Source organism: Megalobrama amblycephala, linkage group LG4 (assembly GCF_018812025.1).
Source record: "Megalobrama amblycephala isolate DHTTF-2021 linkage group LG4, ASM1881202v1, whole genome shotgun sequence".
NCBI lineage: Eukaryota > Metazoa > Chordata > Actinopteri > Cypriniformes > Xenocyprididae > Megalobrama > Megalobrama amblycephala.
In genome coordinates this window covers 49298722-49317521 of record NC_063047.1, presented here as the reverse complement: position 1 = coordinate 49317521, position 18800 = coordinate 49298722, and the positions used below count along the sequence as shown (strand labels likewise).

The 18800-nt window shown below is 37.3% G+C and overlaps 1 protein-coding gene across 1 annotated transcript; it reads left to right on the top strand.

The window, feature by feature from the left end:
* The first annotated feature begins 2918 nt into the window (after positions 1 to 2918).
* On the top strand, positions 2919 to 18425 carry slc25a11 (solute carrier family 25 member 11). Its single transcript, XM_048189751.1, has 8 exons — positions 2919 to 3120; positions 6849 to 7001; positions 7340 to 7546; positions 9252 to 9342; positions 10220 to 10310; positions 13891 to 13990; positions 15635 to 15686; positions 17856 to 18425. The coding sequence occupies exons 1-8, from the start codon at positions 3044 to 3046 to the stop codon at positions 18009 to 18011; spliced, it is 927 nt and encodes a 308-aa protein (XP_048045708.1). The 5' UTR covers positions 2919 to 3043; the 3' UTR covers positions 18012 to 18425.
* The last annotated feature ends 375 nt before the right edge of the window (positions 18426 to 18800 follow it).

Here is an 18800-nt window from a genome sequence, read left to right as displayed (position 1 = left end):
ATTTACAGACTCTCTTATACTTTGGTTTATTTCTCATATTTTCTATAAGTAAAGAAAAAAGAAAAAAGAAATAGGTATAAAGGCTTCTCTCTCTCTCGCTGAATATGTCCATGCCATCTCCACCTCTGTCAGTTCTTTGAGATTGTCTGCGCTTCACTTGTTTCATCACAATGAAAAATGAACGAATGACCTTGCTCATGAAACAATGTCAGATCACTGCAATATCTTAGGATGCCCCCTATTGTCATGCTACAATTCATTTTCTGAGCACCATATTATATTTATTAATGCTGGCTAAATACAGACCAATCTTTCTGAGATTAAAGCTATGATCTTTCCTGGATGCTCTCAGAAAATGGCATTAAAACCTCTTTACCATTTAAATTTGAAATACACCACAGGACTGAATAATCATCATAATATTCCCAAAACAGTTCCATAGTTTTACCAAAATGCATGCCCAAAAACTATGGTGCCATGTGCAAAAACATTTTTTTCTTATAAGTTGTGAAAAGTGACACAAGTATATTGTCATCTCCTTCATGGACATTTAAGAGCTATTGCTTTCTTCTGTAATCAAAGTTTTAAAGCTGTGATTTAAAAAAAAAAAAAATCAAATCAAATTATATAGTATCTAGTGAATTAAATAATAAATCATGATGGTTATTGTAGTTCTAGACTAAAAGTGAGCATGCATTTACTCATCTCACTTGAACAGAAACAGTGAAAAGCAAACTCAGAATATTACACAAAATCTATAATAAATAAAATTGATAAATAATACAAATATACTTTATGTATTTAATCTCACTTTATTTACTAAAGTTTTGCTGCTGACCTTCAACGATCCAAAAAACCATACCAATAAGCAAAAAACACTTTATAAACATCACATTTGGGTTTATTTTTTTATTTTTTTTTATTGCTTAAGTAAGAGTAAGAGTGTCCTATTCTTCTGCCGTCCAGAATGGCAGCACAGCTGAAAGGTTTGTTTGAGTTGCGCATTTCCTTCAGCCTGAGGCTTATTCATTTCACTTTTGGTTGATGGGCCGATTTCAAAACACTGCTTCGGAGCTTTACGAATCAAATTCGCAAAGCTCCGAAACAGTGTTTTGAAATCGGCCCATCACTATATTGTTGAAAAGTCATTATTTTGTTTTTTTTGGTGCACAAAAAGTATTCTCGTCGCTTTATAATATTATGGTAGAACCACTGTAGTCACATGAACTGTGTTAAAAATGTTTTTAGTACCTTTATGGATTCTTGAGAGAGGAAGTACCATTGCTGTGAATGCAGGTCTCACGGAACCATCGGATTTCATCAAAATATCTTAATTTGTGTTCTGAAGATGAATGAAGGTCTTACGGGTGTGGAACGGCATGAGGGTGAGTAATTAATGACAGAATTTTCATTTTTGGGTGAACTAACCCTTTAATTTCTCAAGTGGGTGCAAAATAACTCAGAAAACCGAACATGAAACCCGTTCAGGACGTGTTTGTCTTACTGCAGAGAAACTATAATAATTTAAATCCATTAATACCAAGAGCTGGTGCCTGACATAAAATGGAAAGTAATCTCTATATATAATTGTAGAAAAATATGTATACAGTAATCACAGACTATTGTGATTGGTCCATTCTGAGCAGCGCTGAGAAAAGTTACAGAAGTAACACTGTCTATAGGCTGCTTCAGCAGTTTGGACTTATAGAGTACCTCAGAGATGACGTGTTTTTGTATGCAAAACCCGGAAGCGAGTTAGCAGTTTAGGACTTCCGGATCCATCGCCCCATCGTCTATGGTTTTTTTAAATGCATTTTTGTTAAATCACCTGAAATAAGGTGTGTGGTTAACAAAGCCTCTAAATATTTTCACGTTTTGATCTATGACATAAAACACACCAGTTATTACCCGCAGAATGTATACATCTAAAATATGTTATGAATATGATATGACTGTTCTCTTCCAGAAGCATTTGCATTTATTTTGTTAAATTAGACCTCTGTCTGCAGTGGATTTGTGCAAATTCTCTCTTACTAAAGGATTAGTTCACTTTCAAATTAAAATTTCCTGATAATTTACTCACCCCTATGTCATCCAAGATGTTCATGTCTTTCTTTCTTCAGTTGAAAAGAAATTAAGGTTTTTGATGAAAACATTCCAGGATTATTCTCCTTATAGTGGACTTCAATGGAGCCCAAATGGTTGAAGGTCAAAATTACAGTTTCAGTGCAGCTTCAAAAGCGTTCCACACGATCCCAGACGAGGAATAAGGGTCTTATCTAGAGAAACCATCGCTTGTTTTCTAAAAAAAAAAAAAAAATTATATAAGTTTTAACAATAAATGCTCATCTTTCAAACTTTAGTTTGAAATAATTGTTATATACTTGCACTAGCATATTGTATTTGACAATTTAGTTCAAACTTTGACCTGTGGAGGGCAGTAATACACTTAGCAGTGTCTACACTGCTGGAATTATAATAGAGAAGAAGAAGAGAGCTAGTTCATGATGAGCATTTATGGTTAAAATGTATAAAATTAAATTTTTTTTTTTTTTAGAAAATGAGCGATGGTTTCTCTAGATAAGACCCTTATTCCTCATCTGGGATCACTGTAAACTGTAATTTTGACCTTCAACTGTTTGGAGGCCATTGAAGTCCACTATAAGGAGAAAAATCCTCGAATGTTTTCATCAAAAACCTTAATTTCTTTTCGACTGAAGAAAGAAAGACATGGACATCTTGGATGACATGGGGGTGAGTAAATTATCAAGAAAATTTAATTTGAAAGTTAACTAATCCTTTAATGTCTCACAGCGGAAAAGAAGGTAAGTGTCTGTCTCTTTAAGACATGCTACGCAAAATTACACGTCACGTACGTGCTCGGCACCGCGAGTGAAAACTCATATGTCATTGGTCCAAGCGTGTTCCGCTTGACGTGCGCGCTCCAGGCGAGTCACCTTGCTACACAACAGCAGCCGAATATCAGCGGAGCGGGCGGCAGAAGCAAAGGTGTCCTACAGAAACCCGAACAAACACTGCAGCCATGGCAGCCGCAGCGGACACGGGCAAGCCCAAAACTTCGCCCAAATCCATTAAGTTTCTCTTCGGTGGCTTGGCTGGGTACGTATGCACGCTGCGGCGCGCTCTGTTGCATGGGCTTGAATTGAATGAGCGACTGATGGGAGATTATTGATGAGTGTTGTCATCAGTCATCCGCTGCTCGAGCTATTGATCAGGATCAGCATACGGATTTTGTGTGCTGTGCATGAGTTTCTTGGCTCATTCTGCGAGTTCTGTTGTGAATGCAGTTGCAGGCCCGGATAAAGCCTGGTAACCCCGTGTCAATCTGAACTTCAGTTTAAATGTCACGCGTCGTCATGTGTCACTGAGGAATGCATGTTGTAGGCCCTCTTTTGTACCTTATTTGTCGCCAAAGATATTTATTGTGTGCCTCTTTTCAAATGCCTTTTATATTGATTTTTTTTTTTTTTTAACTCGTACCTCTGACCTTTAAATATTAATTCCATCCTTAAATATATTACTACAAATTTAAGACGCTCTCACACACATGACTCTCTGAAACACACAAGACCTGTAATTCAGTGCTATTTCTTATACAGGTTGCCCTTGGGCTGATGTTAAAGTCACCATGAAATCAAAAAAATATCTTGTCGTCTTTGATGACATGTATACTGGCGTGAGGGCGGGCAACCTGTCACTCACATGAGATCCACCAATAGACCGCAACAGTCGGGTTCCGGAAGTAAAAACTAAATTTTAACAATAACTTTTAAACTTATGGTGAGCTACGATGTTGTTAATCCATGGTATTTGCTTCTGTTGAAGCTGTCAGTCAGCATTATTTTTTAAAATAATCATATTTAACAGTGGAATTATAAGTAAAAAACTACATTACCCATGATGCTGTACCGAAATTACACCAATCAGAGAGTTGAAAAAATCAACAGGTGCCAAAAGAGCTGTTTATCTCCACCCACTCCCATGAAGCACTGCAAATTATGCAATCGAGTCAATCTAAGCTCTCAAAATATGTAAATATTTGTAGATATATGCATATTTTGCAATAAACGCAAATTATGAAGCGGTTAGTTTGATTCTGATTCTTGATTCTTATTCACGATAAAACACAGCGATGACCGCTTCACCCAACGGGTTTTATGTATCACTGCAAAACACCACCTTTAACATTGTAAACTTATGTTTCTGTTCACAACAGTATCAGTCCTTTCAAAATAAAAGTCTTCACTACTGACTCACTCAGTCTTTGCCACTGTCTGACTTTTCAGAATCTGTTTTTAGTTGATCTCCATGAGATGACACATTCTGTTGCTGTTCATGGTCAGTTTCCAGCAGAAGGAAGACTTTTAGTGATTTTACTTCATGAAAGTTGCATTGATACATATATTTGCTTTAATATTTGTGTATATGGAATAACCGTTTTATAAAAGCAATAAGCCCCGTGAAGTTAGTTCTTATCAGAACTCCGCTTCGTGTCGTGCCAAACAACACCCATTAGTTTTTATAAATTCACTGTAAACCACAGTTTTTTGGGGTTTATTTCTTTAATATGTTATTTATAAAATCAACATTCGTAAATGAGTAGTTTTATAATTCTCCCATAATTTTTAATTTGATTATGCTGTTCGCAATGCTTCATGGGATTGTAGTTCTTTCCCTCACTAAAGCCGTTAAGTACACAGTCTTGTGCCTTTTAGTCATTTCGTCCAATTTTGTAATGTAATGATTCACCTCGTAGCTGGTTGGCTTGGTTCATGGCTTTTATGACGCTTTAATGAAGACTTTTTGAAATCCATATGGGGAAAAATTAATGGAAAAATACTTCCGGAACCAGTGCCACTGAAAAAGGGGGCGGGATCTGTGGAACTCAATAGAGTACCTCAGAGATGACGTGTTTTTGTAGGCCAACCCGGAAGTTAGCGGCGCACGGGTTCCCTCGATCGAAGGCATTTTGGAAAATAGACTTTTGGAAAATCACAAAAAATAAGCTCTTACACTTACACGTTTTGTCCATCAAGATAATCTTTACAAGTTAACACAAATGTATACATTTTGAGGCCTAAATAAAGTCGTCAGATATAAACAGCTAACAGTAGGCTATAAACGGACTATAGCAAGCACATGGTCGCGGATCAACGTCACCACCACCAAGCTCAAACTTTATTTAAAAAACAACTTTATTTAAAAACATGCTCACTGATTATGATCTGCGCTGTGTATGAATACTTATCCACTTTTTCATGAGAAATTCTGTCCAATTGTCCTGTTTGTCATGATGACGTCTAAAGTCCCCACCAAAAGAAGTAGTCCCTTTTAGCAACTTGTTAGCAACCGCCGTTTTTAAAGCAGAACTAAGTAACTTTTTTTTACCTTCATAAATAGTTTTCTAAGTCCTTACGATGTTTAATTGACTTGTAGTGGTGTGTTTGAGGCGTGCACTAACCCCCTTTGGCACATCTACACCAGAAAACAGCACTTGCAAGTTGAGCTGCATTGACCCGACACAATCTCGCCTCATGTTCACTTTCACGCGAGAGTGACAAAATGCTTTACGGTAATTCAAAAACAATGTATATATTATGACTTTATAAGACAATTTCGAAAATTACCCACCTCCATCGAGATTTCTTGTACTGTATTTGCAAAACTACTGCGCTGGTGAGCGTTGTAGTCCAGAGCTGCGCTTGGAGTATTTACGACAGTGTGATTCACTGAAGGAACCTGTAGGGGGAGCTTCGCAAATCTTACTGAGTTCCGCTTTAAGACACAATAAAGGTTTAAAAAAATCACAATCGGGTTATAACTGGTGTGTTTTATGTCATATATCAAAACGTGAAAATATTTAGAGTAGGGCTGGGCGATATATCGCATGCGATTGTCACGCGCATTTCGTCAGTAAAGCCGGTTCCCTGATTACTGCGAAATCGCCATCACCTGCTTTCAAATGGAGCGCCATTTAATAGACAGAACCGTAGATCACTGACAAGCTACGCAATATCGCATTCATTATCGCAGATGAATCGCCTTCGATAATGAACGTGATATTGCGTAGCTTGTCAGTGAACTACGGCTCTATTAAATGGCACTCCATTTGAAAGCAGGTGACGGCGATTTAGCGGTAATCAGGGAACCGGCTTTATTGACGAAATGCGCGTGACAATCGCATGCGATATGTTGCCCAGCCCTAATTTAGAGGCTTTTTTTTAACCACACACCTTATTTCAGGCAAAACCCCATTAAAAAAAACCCATAGACTTTAGTGCGATGGAACCGGAAATCCTAAAATGCTAACTCGCTTCCGGGTTTTGCCTACAAAAACACGTCATCTCTGAGGTACTCGATAGCAAACCACAACCATCCAAACATCCGATCAATTCCCCATGGGCAAAATCAAGTCCTGCCCTACATTTTTTTCTTGAACGAGAAGGCGTTTCACTCGGATATAGGGAAGAAAAGACTATCTTCCATTTCATGCAGACTTTTATAATACTTTTAAAGCATAATACATTTCAATCATTATTTGGAAATAATCTCAAAGGATCCTGATGAGATTAAACTGCATGAACAGATACTGGATGGACAGAAATTCCTACAGGTCTTGTGTTATCAAGTTTTATGATTTTTCTAAATCTAAAAGTTTCCAACAGGGACATTTTATCCTATTGGGGATCATATTGGTCCTGTAGAGAAAAAAAAATCATATTAGCTATTTTCGTTTATGCTCATTTCAATAGGATTCATTCAGGATGAGGACAGGACTTTAAAGTAAATAAATGATTTAGCTAACACACATTCTTTCTGACTTCCAGGATGGGCGCGACAGTGTTTGTGCAGCCGCTGGATCTGGTGAAGAACCGGATGCAGTTGAGCGGTCAGGGCTCCAAGGCTCGCGAGTACAAGACCAGCTTGCATGCCGTGGCCAGCATCCTGCGCAATGAGGGCGTCCGCGGCATCTACACCGGGTAAGAAAGAGATCCACGCCGCAGACGCGCAAGCAAACGAGCGTTTTAGATAGAGAGGTACACTTTCTGAGAAGGCTAGAATGTACAGATACAGATTTGAATGAATTATTGAATTAATGTTTTTTGTATTTTTTAACATTAATTTTACCAGACACTGGATGTGAGAAACTAGGGAGCTCTAGCTGGACATCCTTACTGAGTGACTGTAGATGGAGCCCATAGCTTTACACCAGCAGTAAATATCTGATTAGGTTTATATCTGATACATTTATCTCATTCTTGTCTCACTGCACATTTATTGTGTTCACGTCTATTTCTGTTTCTGTTTTTAATTGTAGGCTTTCGGCGGGTCTGTTGAGACAGGCTACCTACACCACAACCCGCTTGGGCATCTACACGGTCCTGTTTGAGCGCATGACCAAAGCAGATGGCACACCTCCCAACTTCTTCATGAAGGCTTTGATCGGAATGACCGCTGGGGCCACGGGGGCGTTCGTCGGGACTCCAGCGGAGGTGGCGCTCATTCGGATGACGGCTGATGGGAGGTAGGAGAATATCATTACACTTCACCATATGTCACATTATAGAGCCGAACAGCTGTTTCAGGACAGTCTTAGCAGGATTCTGAAGACGTGTCCTCTTAGGGTGTGTTCACACTTGGCAGGTTTGGTTCGATTAAAACGAACTCTGGTGTAATTGCTCTGTTAGTGCGGTTCATTTGAATAAGTGTGAAAGCTGCCATCTGAACACTGTTGTGCACCAAACAAACGGACTGAGCCCCCTAAAAAGATGGGACTCGGTCTGCTTTCAATGGATGAAATATTTCAAGTGAAATATGAATGCAACACAGACCAAAAACATGTAAACAAACCAAAAACAGGACATGATGTCACAAGATCCAGCCCTAAAAAGGACAGAATGCTCAAGTATACTTGATTTTTCTCGTCATAGTCGCGATGTTGCCCATCGCAGTTCGGTACAGGCGTCAGAACCACATCTCCTCACAGCAGATCTTCATTTGTGTGGGATTCCTGCCGCTGTTTTGACTCCTTTATACATTTAAGATCTTCATGATCATGAGTTGTCAGCTCCGTCATATGTACGCACATACAGCGAGCGCATTTAGCCCAGAACACAGCATTGTCTGCAAGTTCCCTCGCAAAAATATACGTCATAAAAGTATCTTTAGGTTTGGTGTTAAAATGACAGTGTGATCTATAAGTGAACCAAGACTAAATGTATTTAGTCCACAACATTTACTTTTTTGGTCTGGACCAAGAGAACCAAACTACAAATGTGAACACACCTTTAGAGTTGTGAAACAAAAACTGCTCCTTTAGACAGAATGAGACTGACATGTAAAGTGACCAAACTGCAAATAATGTTGTTTTTACATGCCATTTCAAGGCAGGTGTACCTGAAATTGATGATGATTCCACAACAATAAACGTGTGGGAAAAAATTGTAATAAGAATTTTGGTGTATTAAAGAAGAAATAAATGTTTTTATTTAAATAAATAAAAAAACAAGTAAATATATTTTGCACTCTGCGCAGCTCTTGTTGTCTTGCTAATACATGCATCAAAAAACCTTTATCTTTCAAGGATTTTATGCCACTAATTCTTCTTCCTAAGTGTTTATTCTATCAACCTGATTCCTTGTAAACACAAGTTTGTTTATGCCATATTTACTATGTGCTTGTGCCCAATATGAATTTTGTCTGATATGCATTATTGATTATACATTAAGCCCTGTTTATAAATAATAGCATTCATACAAAAATTTCTGTCTACAGTAAAAATATCAATACATTTTATTATTATTAATAAAATGAATAGTTAACTAAAACTAGAATCAATAATTGTTTTTGTTAATTGAAATTAATATAAAATAAAATCTAAAAACCTTTGCTTAACTAAATAAAACTGAAATAAAATTTTTACTTTTAAGTGCTAAAATTATTAAAATTAAACATGAAATAAAAATATTTGAATGGTAAATAGACAAAACCGCATAACAAAATAACTAAAACTTAGACTAACATTAAAATGAATTGGCTTTAATTGTTAGTATAAAAATCAGTTTTAAAAAAAATAATAAATTCAATAATAGTATATGAATAATAGTAAAATAACTTATTAATATTAACCCAATCAAATAATAATATTGTCGTCATCTTATCATCATTATTATTATTAAAATATTGAAACGTTAATAAAATATCACTCCTCCTTTCTCTTTCTTGTCCAGGTTGCCTCCAGATCAAAGGAGGGGTTACACAAACGTCTTCAATGCCCTCGTCAGAATCACTAGGGAGGAAGGAATCACCACACTCTGGAGGGTAAGTGTGTGTTAGAAAGGTCACTGTGATTTTGCCAAGTCAGACATGTTCCTGGGTCAACATATTTTGTTGATCCTGGAACAACATTCCTGCCCCAAAAAATTTAGTACTAACCCTAACCATAAGTTATCCCTAAAATCAGAGGGAAATGATGGTGAATAACACTGATGTTGAAGCACCTAACCCTGATTCCAATCCTAAACTTGATATAAACTGTAAACTTGTCCCTCAAATCTGATTGGTTGATTGTAATGTTGTTCCAGGATCAACAAAGATATCGATCCAGGAACATGTTTCACTTGGTGAATTCAGGTTCACCATGTTAGAATATGGTTTGTGTGTAATCTTTGCACTAATACTCCAGATTACAGATGTTCATTCAGTTGATGAGTTTTATATCTTGTTTGTGTTTTTCAATCATGTATTTGTGAGACTCAGACTATTATTGGGATTTGATTAAACTGGTTAAACGTAAAAGAAATCCTGGAACTAAATGACTTTTCATTATCTTTATTTTCATTAACAGTCTTGAACATCTGCATTCTTCCACCAATGTACTGAAATACTGTGAAAGTGTTTCCTTCACCCAGTTCAGCTGTGATGCTGCTACTAAATGTACATAAATTATGTTTTAGCTGAATTGTGAACCTGAAAGAATGGGAAACACAAAATCATAGAAAGACCGGTGTAGTCTGATTCACAAACAAATGACTCTTACGAAATTCACTTTCAGACAAGAGGCTTAAATTAGCGAAATAACTGGCTGGTTGTTTGCGACAATGTGTACCTTACTGTTCCTTGAGTCTGTTTCTCTATGTTTGCTTTAGTATTCTGAAACTATGTATGTAATGATGTGTGTGTTTTATTTCTAATATAGGGCTGCATACCCACCATGGCCAGAGCAGTTGTTGTGAACGCAGCGCAACTTGCATCATATTCCCAGTCCAAACAAGCGCTATTGGACTCTGGTATGAACCTTCTTTTATCTTATCAGTCACAAACTTGTAGAGTCAGCTCTTCTGGAAAATCTAGCCGATGGTAGCTGGATAAACATGGTTAGCTAGTCCAGACTAATCATTCATGATCATTCAAGCTGATCTAGGTGATTTAACTAGTTGGAATACCACCAGCTGGGCGAAGCTCAAATCAACCTGGGGTTCCCAAACACATTCTGGAGCCTCCCCAACACTGCATGTTTTCCATGTCTCCTTAATCAAACACTCCTGATTCAGGTCATCAGCTCATTAGTCGAGACTCCAAGACCTGAAATGGGTGTTTCAGACAAAGGAGACAAAATGTGCAGTGCTGGGGAGGCTACAGGAAAATGTTTGGGAACCCCTGTGGTAGACCATTGCCCTGTCCAAATACCCACACTTGCAGTCTTTGCACTTGACCACTCTCAAGTGTTTAAGTGTGTGTGAAGACTGCAAGTGTGTGTAGAACTTTTGATTACCCAATGGAAGTTGGAACACATAGTCTTGCAAAAAATGCAAGCGTTTACAGCTTTTTTAAAATTGTTATTATTATTATTTTCAGTACTTTGCATTTTAAAATACACTTCTAAATGTCTGTTCAGTAACAGAAGACACAATTTTAAAATTGTGGTGCTTCTTTAAGTGATAAACAGCAGTTGCAAATGGTGTACAAACCCGATTCCAAAAAAGTTGGGACACTGTACAAATTGTGAATAAAAACAGAATGCAATGATGTGGAAGTTTCAAATTTCAATATTTTATTCAGAATACAACATAGATGACATATCAAATGTTTAAACTGAGAAAATGTATCATTTTAAGAGAAAAATAAGTTGATTTTAAGTTTCATGGCATCAACACATCTCAAAAAAGTTGGGACAAGGCCATGTTTACCACTGTGTGGCATCCCCTCTTCTTTTTATAACAGTCTGCAAACGTCTGGGGACTGAGGAGACAAGTTGCTCAAGTTTAGGAATAGGAATGTTGTCCCATTCTTGTCTAATACAGGCTTCTAGTTGCTCAAACTGTCTTAGGTCTTCTTTGTCGCATCTTCCTCTTTATGATGTGCCAAATGTTTTCTATGGGTGAAAGATCTGGACTGCAGGCTGGCCATTTCAGTACCCGGATCCTTCTTCTACGCAGCCATGATGTTGTAATTGATGCAGTATGTGGTCTGGCATTGTCATGTTGGAAAATGCAAGGTCTTCCCTGAAAGAGACGACGTCTGGATGGGAGCATATGTTGTTCTAGAACTTCAAGATACCTTTCAGCATTGATGGTGCCTTTCCAGATGTGTAAGCTGCCCATGCCACACGCACTCATGCAACCCCATACCATCAGAGATGCAGGCTTCTGAACTGAGCGCTGATAACAACTTGGGTTGTCCTTGTCCTCTTTAGTCTGGATGACATGGCGTCCCATTTTTCCAAAAAGAACTTCAAATTTTGATTCGTCTGACCACAGAACAGTTTTCCACTTTGCCACAGTCCATTTTAAATGAGCCTTGGCCCAGAGAAAACGCCTGCGCTTCTGGATCATGTTTAGATATGGCTTCTTTTTTGACCTATAGAGTTTTAGCCGGCAACGGCGAATGGCACGGTGGATTGTGTTCACCGACAATGTTTTCTGGAAGTATTCCTGAGCCCATGTTGTGATTTCCATTACAGTAGCATTCCTGTATGTGATGCAGTGCCGTCTAAGGGCCCGAAGATCACGGGCATCCAGTATGGTTTTCCGGCCTTGACCCTTACGCACAGAGATTGTTCCAGATTCTCTGAATCTTTGGATGATATTATGCACTGTAGATGATGATAACTTCAAACTCTTTGCAATTTTTCTCTGAGAAACTCCTTTCTGATATTGCTCCACTATTTTTCGCCGCAGCATTGGGGGAATTGGCGATCCTCTGCCCATCTTGACTTCTGAGAGACACTGCCACTCTGAGAGGCTCTTTTTATACCCAATCATGTTGCCAATTGACCTAATAAGTTGCAAACTGGTCCTTTAGCTGTTCCTTATATGTACATTTAACTTTTCCGGCCTCTTATTGCTACCTGTCCCAACTTTTTTGGAGTGTCTCACTTTCAACATTTGATATGTTATCTATATTCTATTGTGAATAAAATATAAGTTTATGAGATCTGTAAATTATTGCATTCCTTTTTTATTCACAATTTGTACAGTGTCCCAACTTTTTTGGAATCGGGTTTACAGCCTATACAGCCTACTCATCTTTGCATCAATGAATTGTGCAACACTTTATATTTTACTACCAAATTATATGTAATATATAATTAATTTAACTTAGTCGAATGTTTTCCTTGACATCTTGCGATTTCGGGCCATGTGAGTTCCCGAACATAATGCATGATGGAATACGCTTAGCCTCGAATACCGCTCTGAAGCGCTATTCAAGATAGTGTGGGTTTAGTGTGCATTAATGGCACTGCACAATTTTTAAGACATGGGACAGTCTTAAAAGCACCGTTCCATCACATTTGTTCAAAAATCACATCACTTCCTGGGAAATTGGCACAAAATATCTAATAAAAATGGAAATTGCTGTAATCAGGGAAGAAACTGTAGCTCTTTTTTTCCCTACATTATAAATGACTTGTCTCAGAGCATGCAGATGAAACACAATAAATGCTGTCATGTTATCTTGCGTTCGGATGCCTGGTGTTTGGGAATGCGATTGTGTCATACGGTTCTGGGAGGGAATGAAACCAAATCATTTTGAGACATTTCAGAATGATCAAACCAACATTTGAGATGCTGTGCGCTACGACTGGTCCACTGGTTAGTCCAGTTATCCAGTCACATCCACTGTTGAGGGAAAGTCATGTGAGTTTTTTAGGTTGTGCATTGAGGGATTTCTTCAGTAAATGTGTTTCCATTGTAGTTTATGCACATGTTTTATTGGATAAAAATTGTATCCGTATCAATTGACTGCATCCGTTTTTTTTATGTGCATTTTTAGAATTTGTGCATATCTTGGTGTTTCCATCCAGCTTTTTTAATGCGATATCACAAAATGTGCATAAAAATGGGTGGATGAAAACATAGCTAGTGGCCATTGATAATGCAGATGGTGGTGAAATAGACGGTTGAGGAAAGTTGATCTTTTTGCAAATTATGCAGCAATTATAATGATCTCTCATGACCCGTGCTCTGTGGTATAATGTAGTTGACTGCATGATGGAGAATGACCAAATCAGATCTGAGCTGCATTTCCCAAAAGCATTTTATGGCTAAGTAGATCGTAGAGACCATTGGTGCAAATGGTTTTTGCGATCTAATTACACATATGATGCTTATGGGAAAACTAGCCCAGATCAGTTTTGCAGGACATCCAGCAGTAGGAACACCTACTGTGAGTATTTCATGTGGTCAATCCAGAGTGTTTTAGTGAATATGCTTTAGAAGCAATGTTTAAGTGAACTGGTGATTAACCAGTCATTAACTGTTATTTATTTACCCTAGTAAGTGTGTATTGTTCTATGTGTGTTCTTTTGAATGAATGAGTATTGCAATGAACTACTTAAAATATCTCTCTACTTTTGTTTTTGTGCAGGGTATTTCAGAGATGATATCCTGTGTCATTTCTGTGCCAGTATGATCAGTGGACTGGTCACCACCGCTGCCTCCATGCCAGTAGACATTGTTAAGACCAGGTACTGCTTTACTTCCTAATGAAAATTCTGTCATTTATTCACCCTCATGTCATTCCAAACCCATATAACTTCTATTCATCTTTGAAACTCAAATGATGATATATTTAATGAAATCTGAGAGATTTCTGTCCCTCCATTGAAAGTCTATTCCCCCAAAACTGACGGTTTAAAACATTCATAAAGAGATTGTAAAAAAAAAAAAAAAAAAAATCCATATGAATTGAGTGGTTTAATCCAAGCCTTATGAAGAAAAATGATCGCTTTATATGTTGAAGATTTAATTTGGGCTTTTATTCACATAGAAACATTGATCGGTGAACTATTGCTTTCAATTTTGGTAAACAGAAGCTCAGGCATACTTGCTAGATGTCACTTTTGTTTATTTCAATGTTTATATGTGAATATAAGCCTAAATTAAATCTTTTCATCATATAAAGCCATCCAGTCTCTTCGTAAGACTTTGATTAAACCGCTCGATTTATATAGATTTATTTTACAATCTCTTTATGAACGTTTTGGGTGAATAGACTTTGAATACAGGGACAGAAATCTCTCAGATTTCATTAAAAATAGATTCATTTGAGTTTCGAAGATGAACAAAAGTCTTATGGGTTTGGAATGAGATAAAGAGAGTAATTTATGACCGAATCTCTTTAAACAACTATAACACGCATGATAACTAGCAATGCATGTGTTGACTGAAGCCGACAATTAGTCAATCATTAATTTCCATTTTATGGTCCAACACCAGTGTGACAGATGTTAAACCTGCTATTGCATTCACAATAAATGCTTGAATGATCTAATATTGCCTTATATGAAGGATATATTGTGCATCCCTAATGTTGACCGTATCAGCATCACTTTTATTTGTCATGTGGTTTACAGTGTTTTATAAACAAAACAAGTTTATTAGGAACTGGCTTGATGCCAGAAGTATCAGTATTGCAGAAACATCATAAACAGTACAAAGTTCTAAACCTCATATGCATTAATATTACTGAAATGTTTGTGAAAATTGTGCATCTGTGTGCTTTTAATACCAAAACTATCAGAATATAACATTGTATGGTGGAAGGATGAGTGCAGGTCAACGCAGGTAGTTGACAGAGTATATTTTGTTCAGTTGTGTGCTGGTAAACGTTGTAAATTCTGGAGCTGATAAGTAAGGAAACATCATTATTTATTATCTTATAACGTATACATGCTAGAGATCAAAGGGTTTTGCAGTGACTAATATGTAGAGAGCAAGAAAATACATCCATTTTTATACTATTTATAATAATGTTAAATGTGAAAAATACCATGGTCATGTGCTTGTTTGATGAATGATATGAAATGTATGGCTTGATTGCAATATAAGTCAGTATAAGCATCTGCCAAATGCATAAACGTAAATGTCCAAGGCAAATACTTCATCTCATTCGATTATTATTTCCATTTTTACAACTTGGACGCAAACAAAAAGATATGATTATACTCCACAAATGAGTCACTCATTAAATAAGACATGACTTAAAAACAATAGACTCAGAACATTATTTCAAATCATTAACATTTTTCTGGCTGTTTTCTGTGCAGCAGGTTTGTGTGGAAATTGTGCTGATTATGCAATGCTGACATATATCTTATTCTTTTCGAAAGAATCCAGAACATGAGAATGATTGATGGGAAGCCGGAGTACAAGAATGGTTTGGTATGTTCTCTGCACTCACAGTCAATCTCTCGCTGCTTTCCCCTGTTACTCTGTCTGTTTTAAGCAGCTGATCTCAGACAGCTAGAGTTGTGACCTTTCAGTCACGTTGGAGTATGGAGAAATCAGAAATGGATCAAGTTTCAGGAAAACCTTTCAAAGCTTATTTCTGCCACAAAATAAAAATATAAATATGTAATTGTGACTTTTGTCTCACAATTCTGACTTCTTTCTTGCAATTGTGAGTTTATATCACAATTCAGATTTTTCTCAGAATTCTAGATTTAGATGTGGCAATTCTGACTTTTTTTTTCTCTCAGAATTCAAGTTTACATCCCCTAATTCTGACTTTTTCCCCCTTGAATTTCTCAGTTTACATCTCGCATTTTCACTTTTTTCCCCTCGGATTTCTCAGTTTACATCTCACAATTTTCACTTTTTTCCCTCAGTTCATATCTTGCAATTCTGACACTTTTTTCTCTCAGAATTCAAGTTTACATCTCTCAGTTCTGTTTTTCCCTCAGAATTGACCCTTTGCAAAGACCCGCTCCTCTTAGTTACTGTTAATTTGTCCAACAAGCCATGGCGCTGCCGCGCTGTCACGCCAAACACAGTGAAGAATACATCACGGAGCAAAGAGGACACTGACAACACGTCGACAGACAAGACAGAGCAGGTTACTTATGATATTAAACAAAGTCCCAGCTTTCAAACTGTGTAGTTTTTTAAGAAATTCAAGCAATAAATACCATTTTGTGGCTCTTTAATGTGTCGTGACCGATCGCTGTAGCACCTCAGCTCAAGCGGCTCGTGAGCCAATCATCTCTTCTTACTAGTTCATTTATAGCATCAAATAAACATGAATGAACATCAGAAGGAATGTTGTTTCAAGTGCGGAAAGACGTCAGTACACACCATTTTTCAAGTTCAAGTTCACCGGGGTTAATCTTCTAACTCCTGACTGCTTTGTCGGACAAAATGGCGGATTCGGCGTTCTGGTTGGTTAGATCGCTTGTCAATCAAACTCCCTGCGAAGGGTCAATTCTTAGTTTACATCTCGCAATTCTGATATTTTTTTTCCTCTGAATTCTCAGTTTCCCTTCAGAATTCAAGTTTACATCACTCAGTTCTGATTTTTTTCCTCTGAATTCTCCGTTTACATTTTGGCAATTCTTTTTTTTTTTTTTTTTTTTTTTTTTTCTCGGAATTCTAAGCTTACATCTCCCAATTCTCCTTCACCCCCCCCCCCCCCCCCCCCCTCAGAATTCAAGTTTACATCTCTCAGTTCTGACTTTTTTTCCTTGGAATTCTCAGTTTACGTCTTGCAATTCTGATTTTTTTTTTTTTTTTTTTTTTTTCCTCTGAATTCTCAGTTTACATTTGGCAATTCTGAATTTTTTTTTTCCCGGAATTCTAAGATTACATCTCCCAATTCTCCTTTTCCCCTCAGAATTCAAATTTACATCTCGCAATTCTAACGTTTTTCCTCAGAATTCAAAGTGGACTTCTCTCAACTGACTTTCTTCCTCAGAATTCTCAGTTTACATCTCCCAGTTCTGACTTATTTTCCCCTTTGGATTTCTCAGTTCACATCTCTCAATTCTCACTTTTTTCCTCGGAATTCTCCATTTACATCTCTCAGTTTTGACTTTTCCTCAGAATTCTCAGTTCACATCTTGCAATTCTGACTTTTTTCTCAAAATTCTGCACGTTTATGCAGTCACGTCAGAAAATTCAGAGAAAAAGCTGAATTATGAGATAAAGTCAGAATTCTGTAAAAAGTCTAAACTGTAAGAAACTTACAATTGCAATTGATTTTAGTCTCTCAATTCTGACTTCTTTTTTTTTCTCAACTTCCTTCTTTATATTTTTATTCTGTGATGGAAATAGACTTCCATTAAATCTTCTAATGTTTTAGGGAACCAGATGACTTGGTAAACACTTAATTTGCAGGTATTAGAGCACCAACAGTAACGTTTAATCAACAGGTCAGGATTGCATGCCATTTTCAGTATAGTTGTAATGGTTACACTGGATAAAATGCTAAATAAAGTGTAAATACACTTGTGCAATAATCAAATGTCTTTTTTTTTTAGTTGTTGTTGTTAGTGGAATAGTCTCTGGCACTTCCAGCCCCCTCTCATCCTTCTCTTTTTCTTTCTCTTCCTATAGGATGTATTGGTGAAGGTCATAAGAAACGAAGGATTCTTCAGTCTGTGGAAGGGTTTCACTCCTTATTACGCTCGTCTTGGGCCACACACAGTTCTTACCTTCATCTTCCTGGAGCAGATGAACAAGTTCTACAAGATCTATTTCCTTGACTCCTAGATCTGTCCTTAAGGTCATCTGGGGACAGCACAGGCCATACTTCATTATGTTTCTCTCCCACATCTGGTTTCCCAGTATAGTTTCCATTTTTGATGGTTTGTAACAGAACCAGTGTTCGCACTGGGTTGCGTCCCTTTGTTGCGGTGGTAACTGTGAAGACCGTTTGGACTCTATTACACAGACTGACTAACCATACTGTAAATCGAACTGAATGAAGGTATCGCTCACTCCAGTAGGACCCCTGTTTAGTTTTAAATTATATTTATGTAATCTCCCTTCCCCACGCAAACATTTCCTCCTTAAAGATCAACAACTGTACTGACCTGTCGACAGGCTTAGTTGTGAGGAATCTTTGTCAATACAGATGTCAAACCTGTATTCTGAGTGAATCATAAAAGATTTTTCTCTTTCTTATCTCACAATTCTTTTGATTCTAACCAGCATACACAAAATGGTGTGCAAAACACTTATGATCCCAATGCAGTGACAACTTAGCCTCAGATGTCCACCTACCATAAAGGACTGCTTACAGTGCAGTGAACATTTGGTGATGTTTGCTGACGCTGAGCACAATTAACTGGAAACTGTGTTGCAATAAAGATAATGAGGTGTGTAAAGGCCAATACTACACCAGATAGCTGCTTGTGCTGTATTAACGTTTGAGGTATTAGAGAATTCATGAACGTAACAGTGGAATTATTGTGTTCCAAATTTTTCAACACTTGATTTTCATCCTAGTATGTAAGGAATTGTATTTTTGTTTTTAATGAAGAGTGAAATCAAACAAAG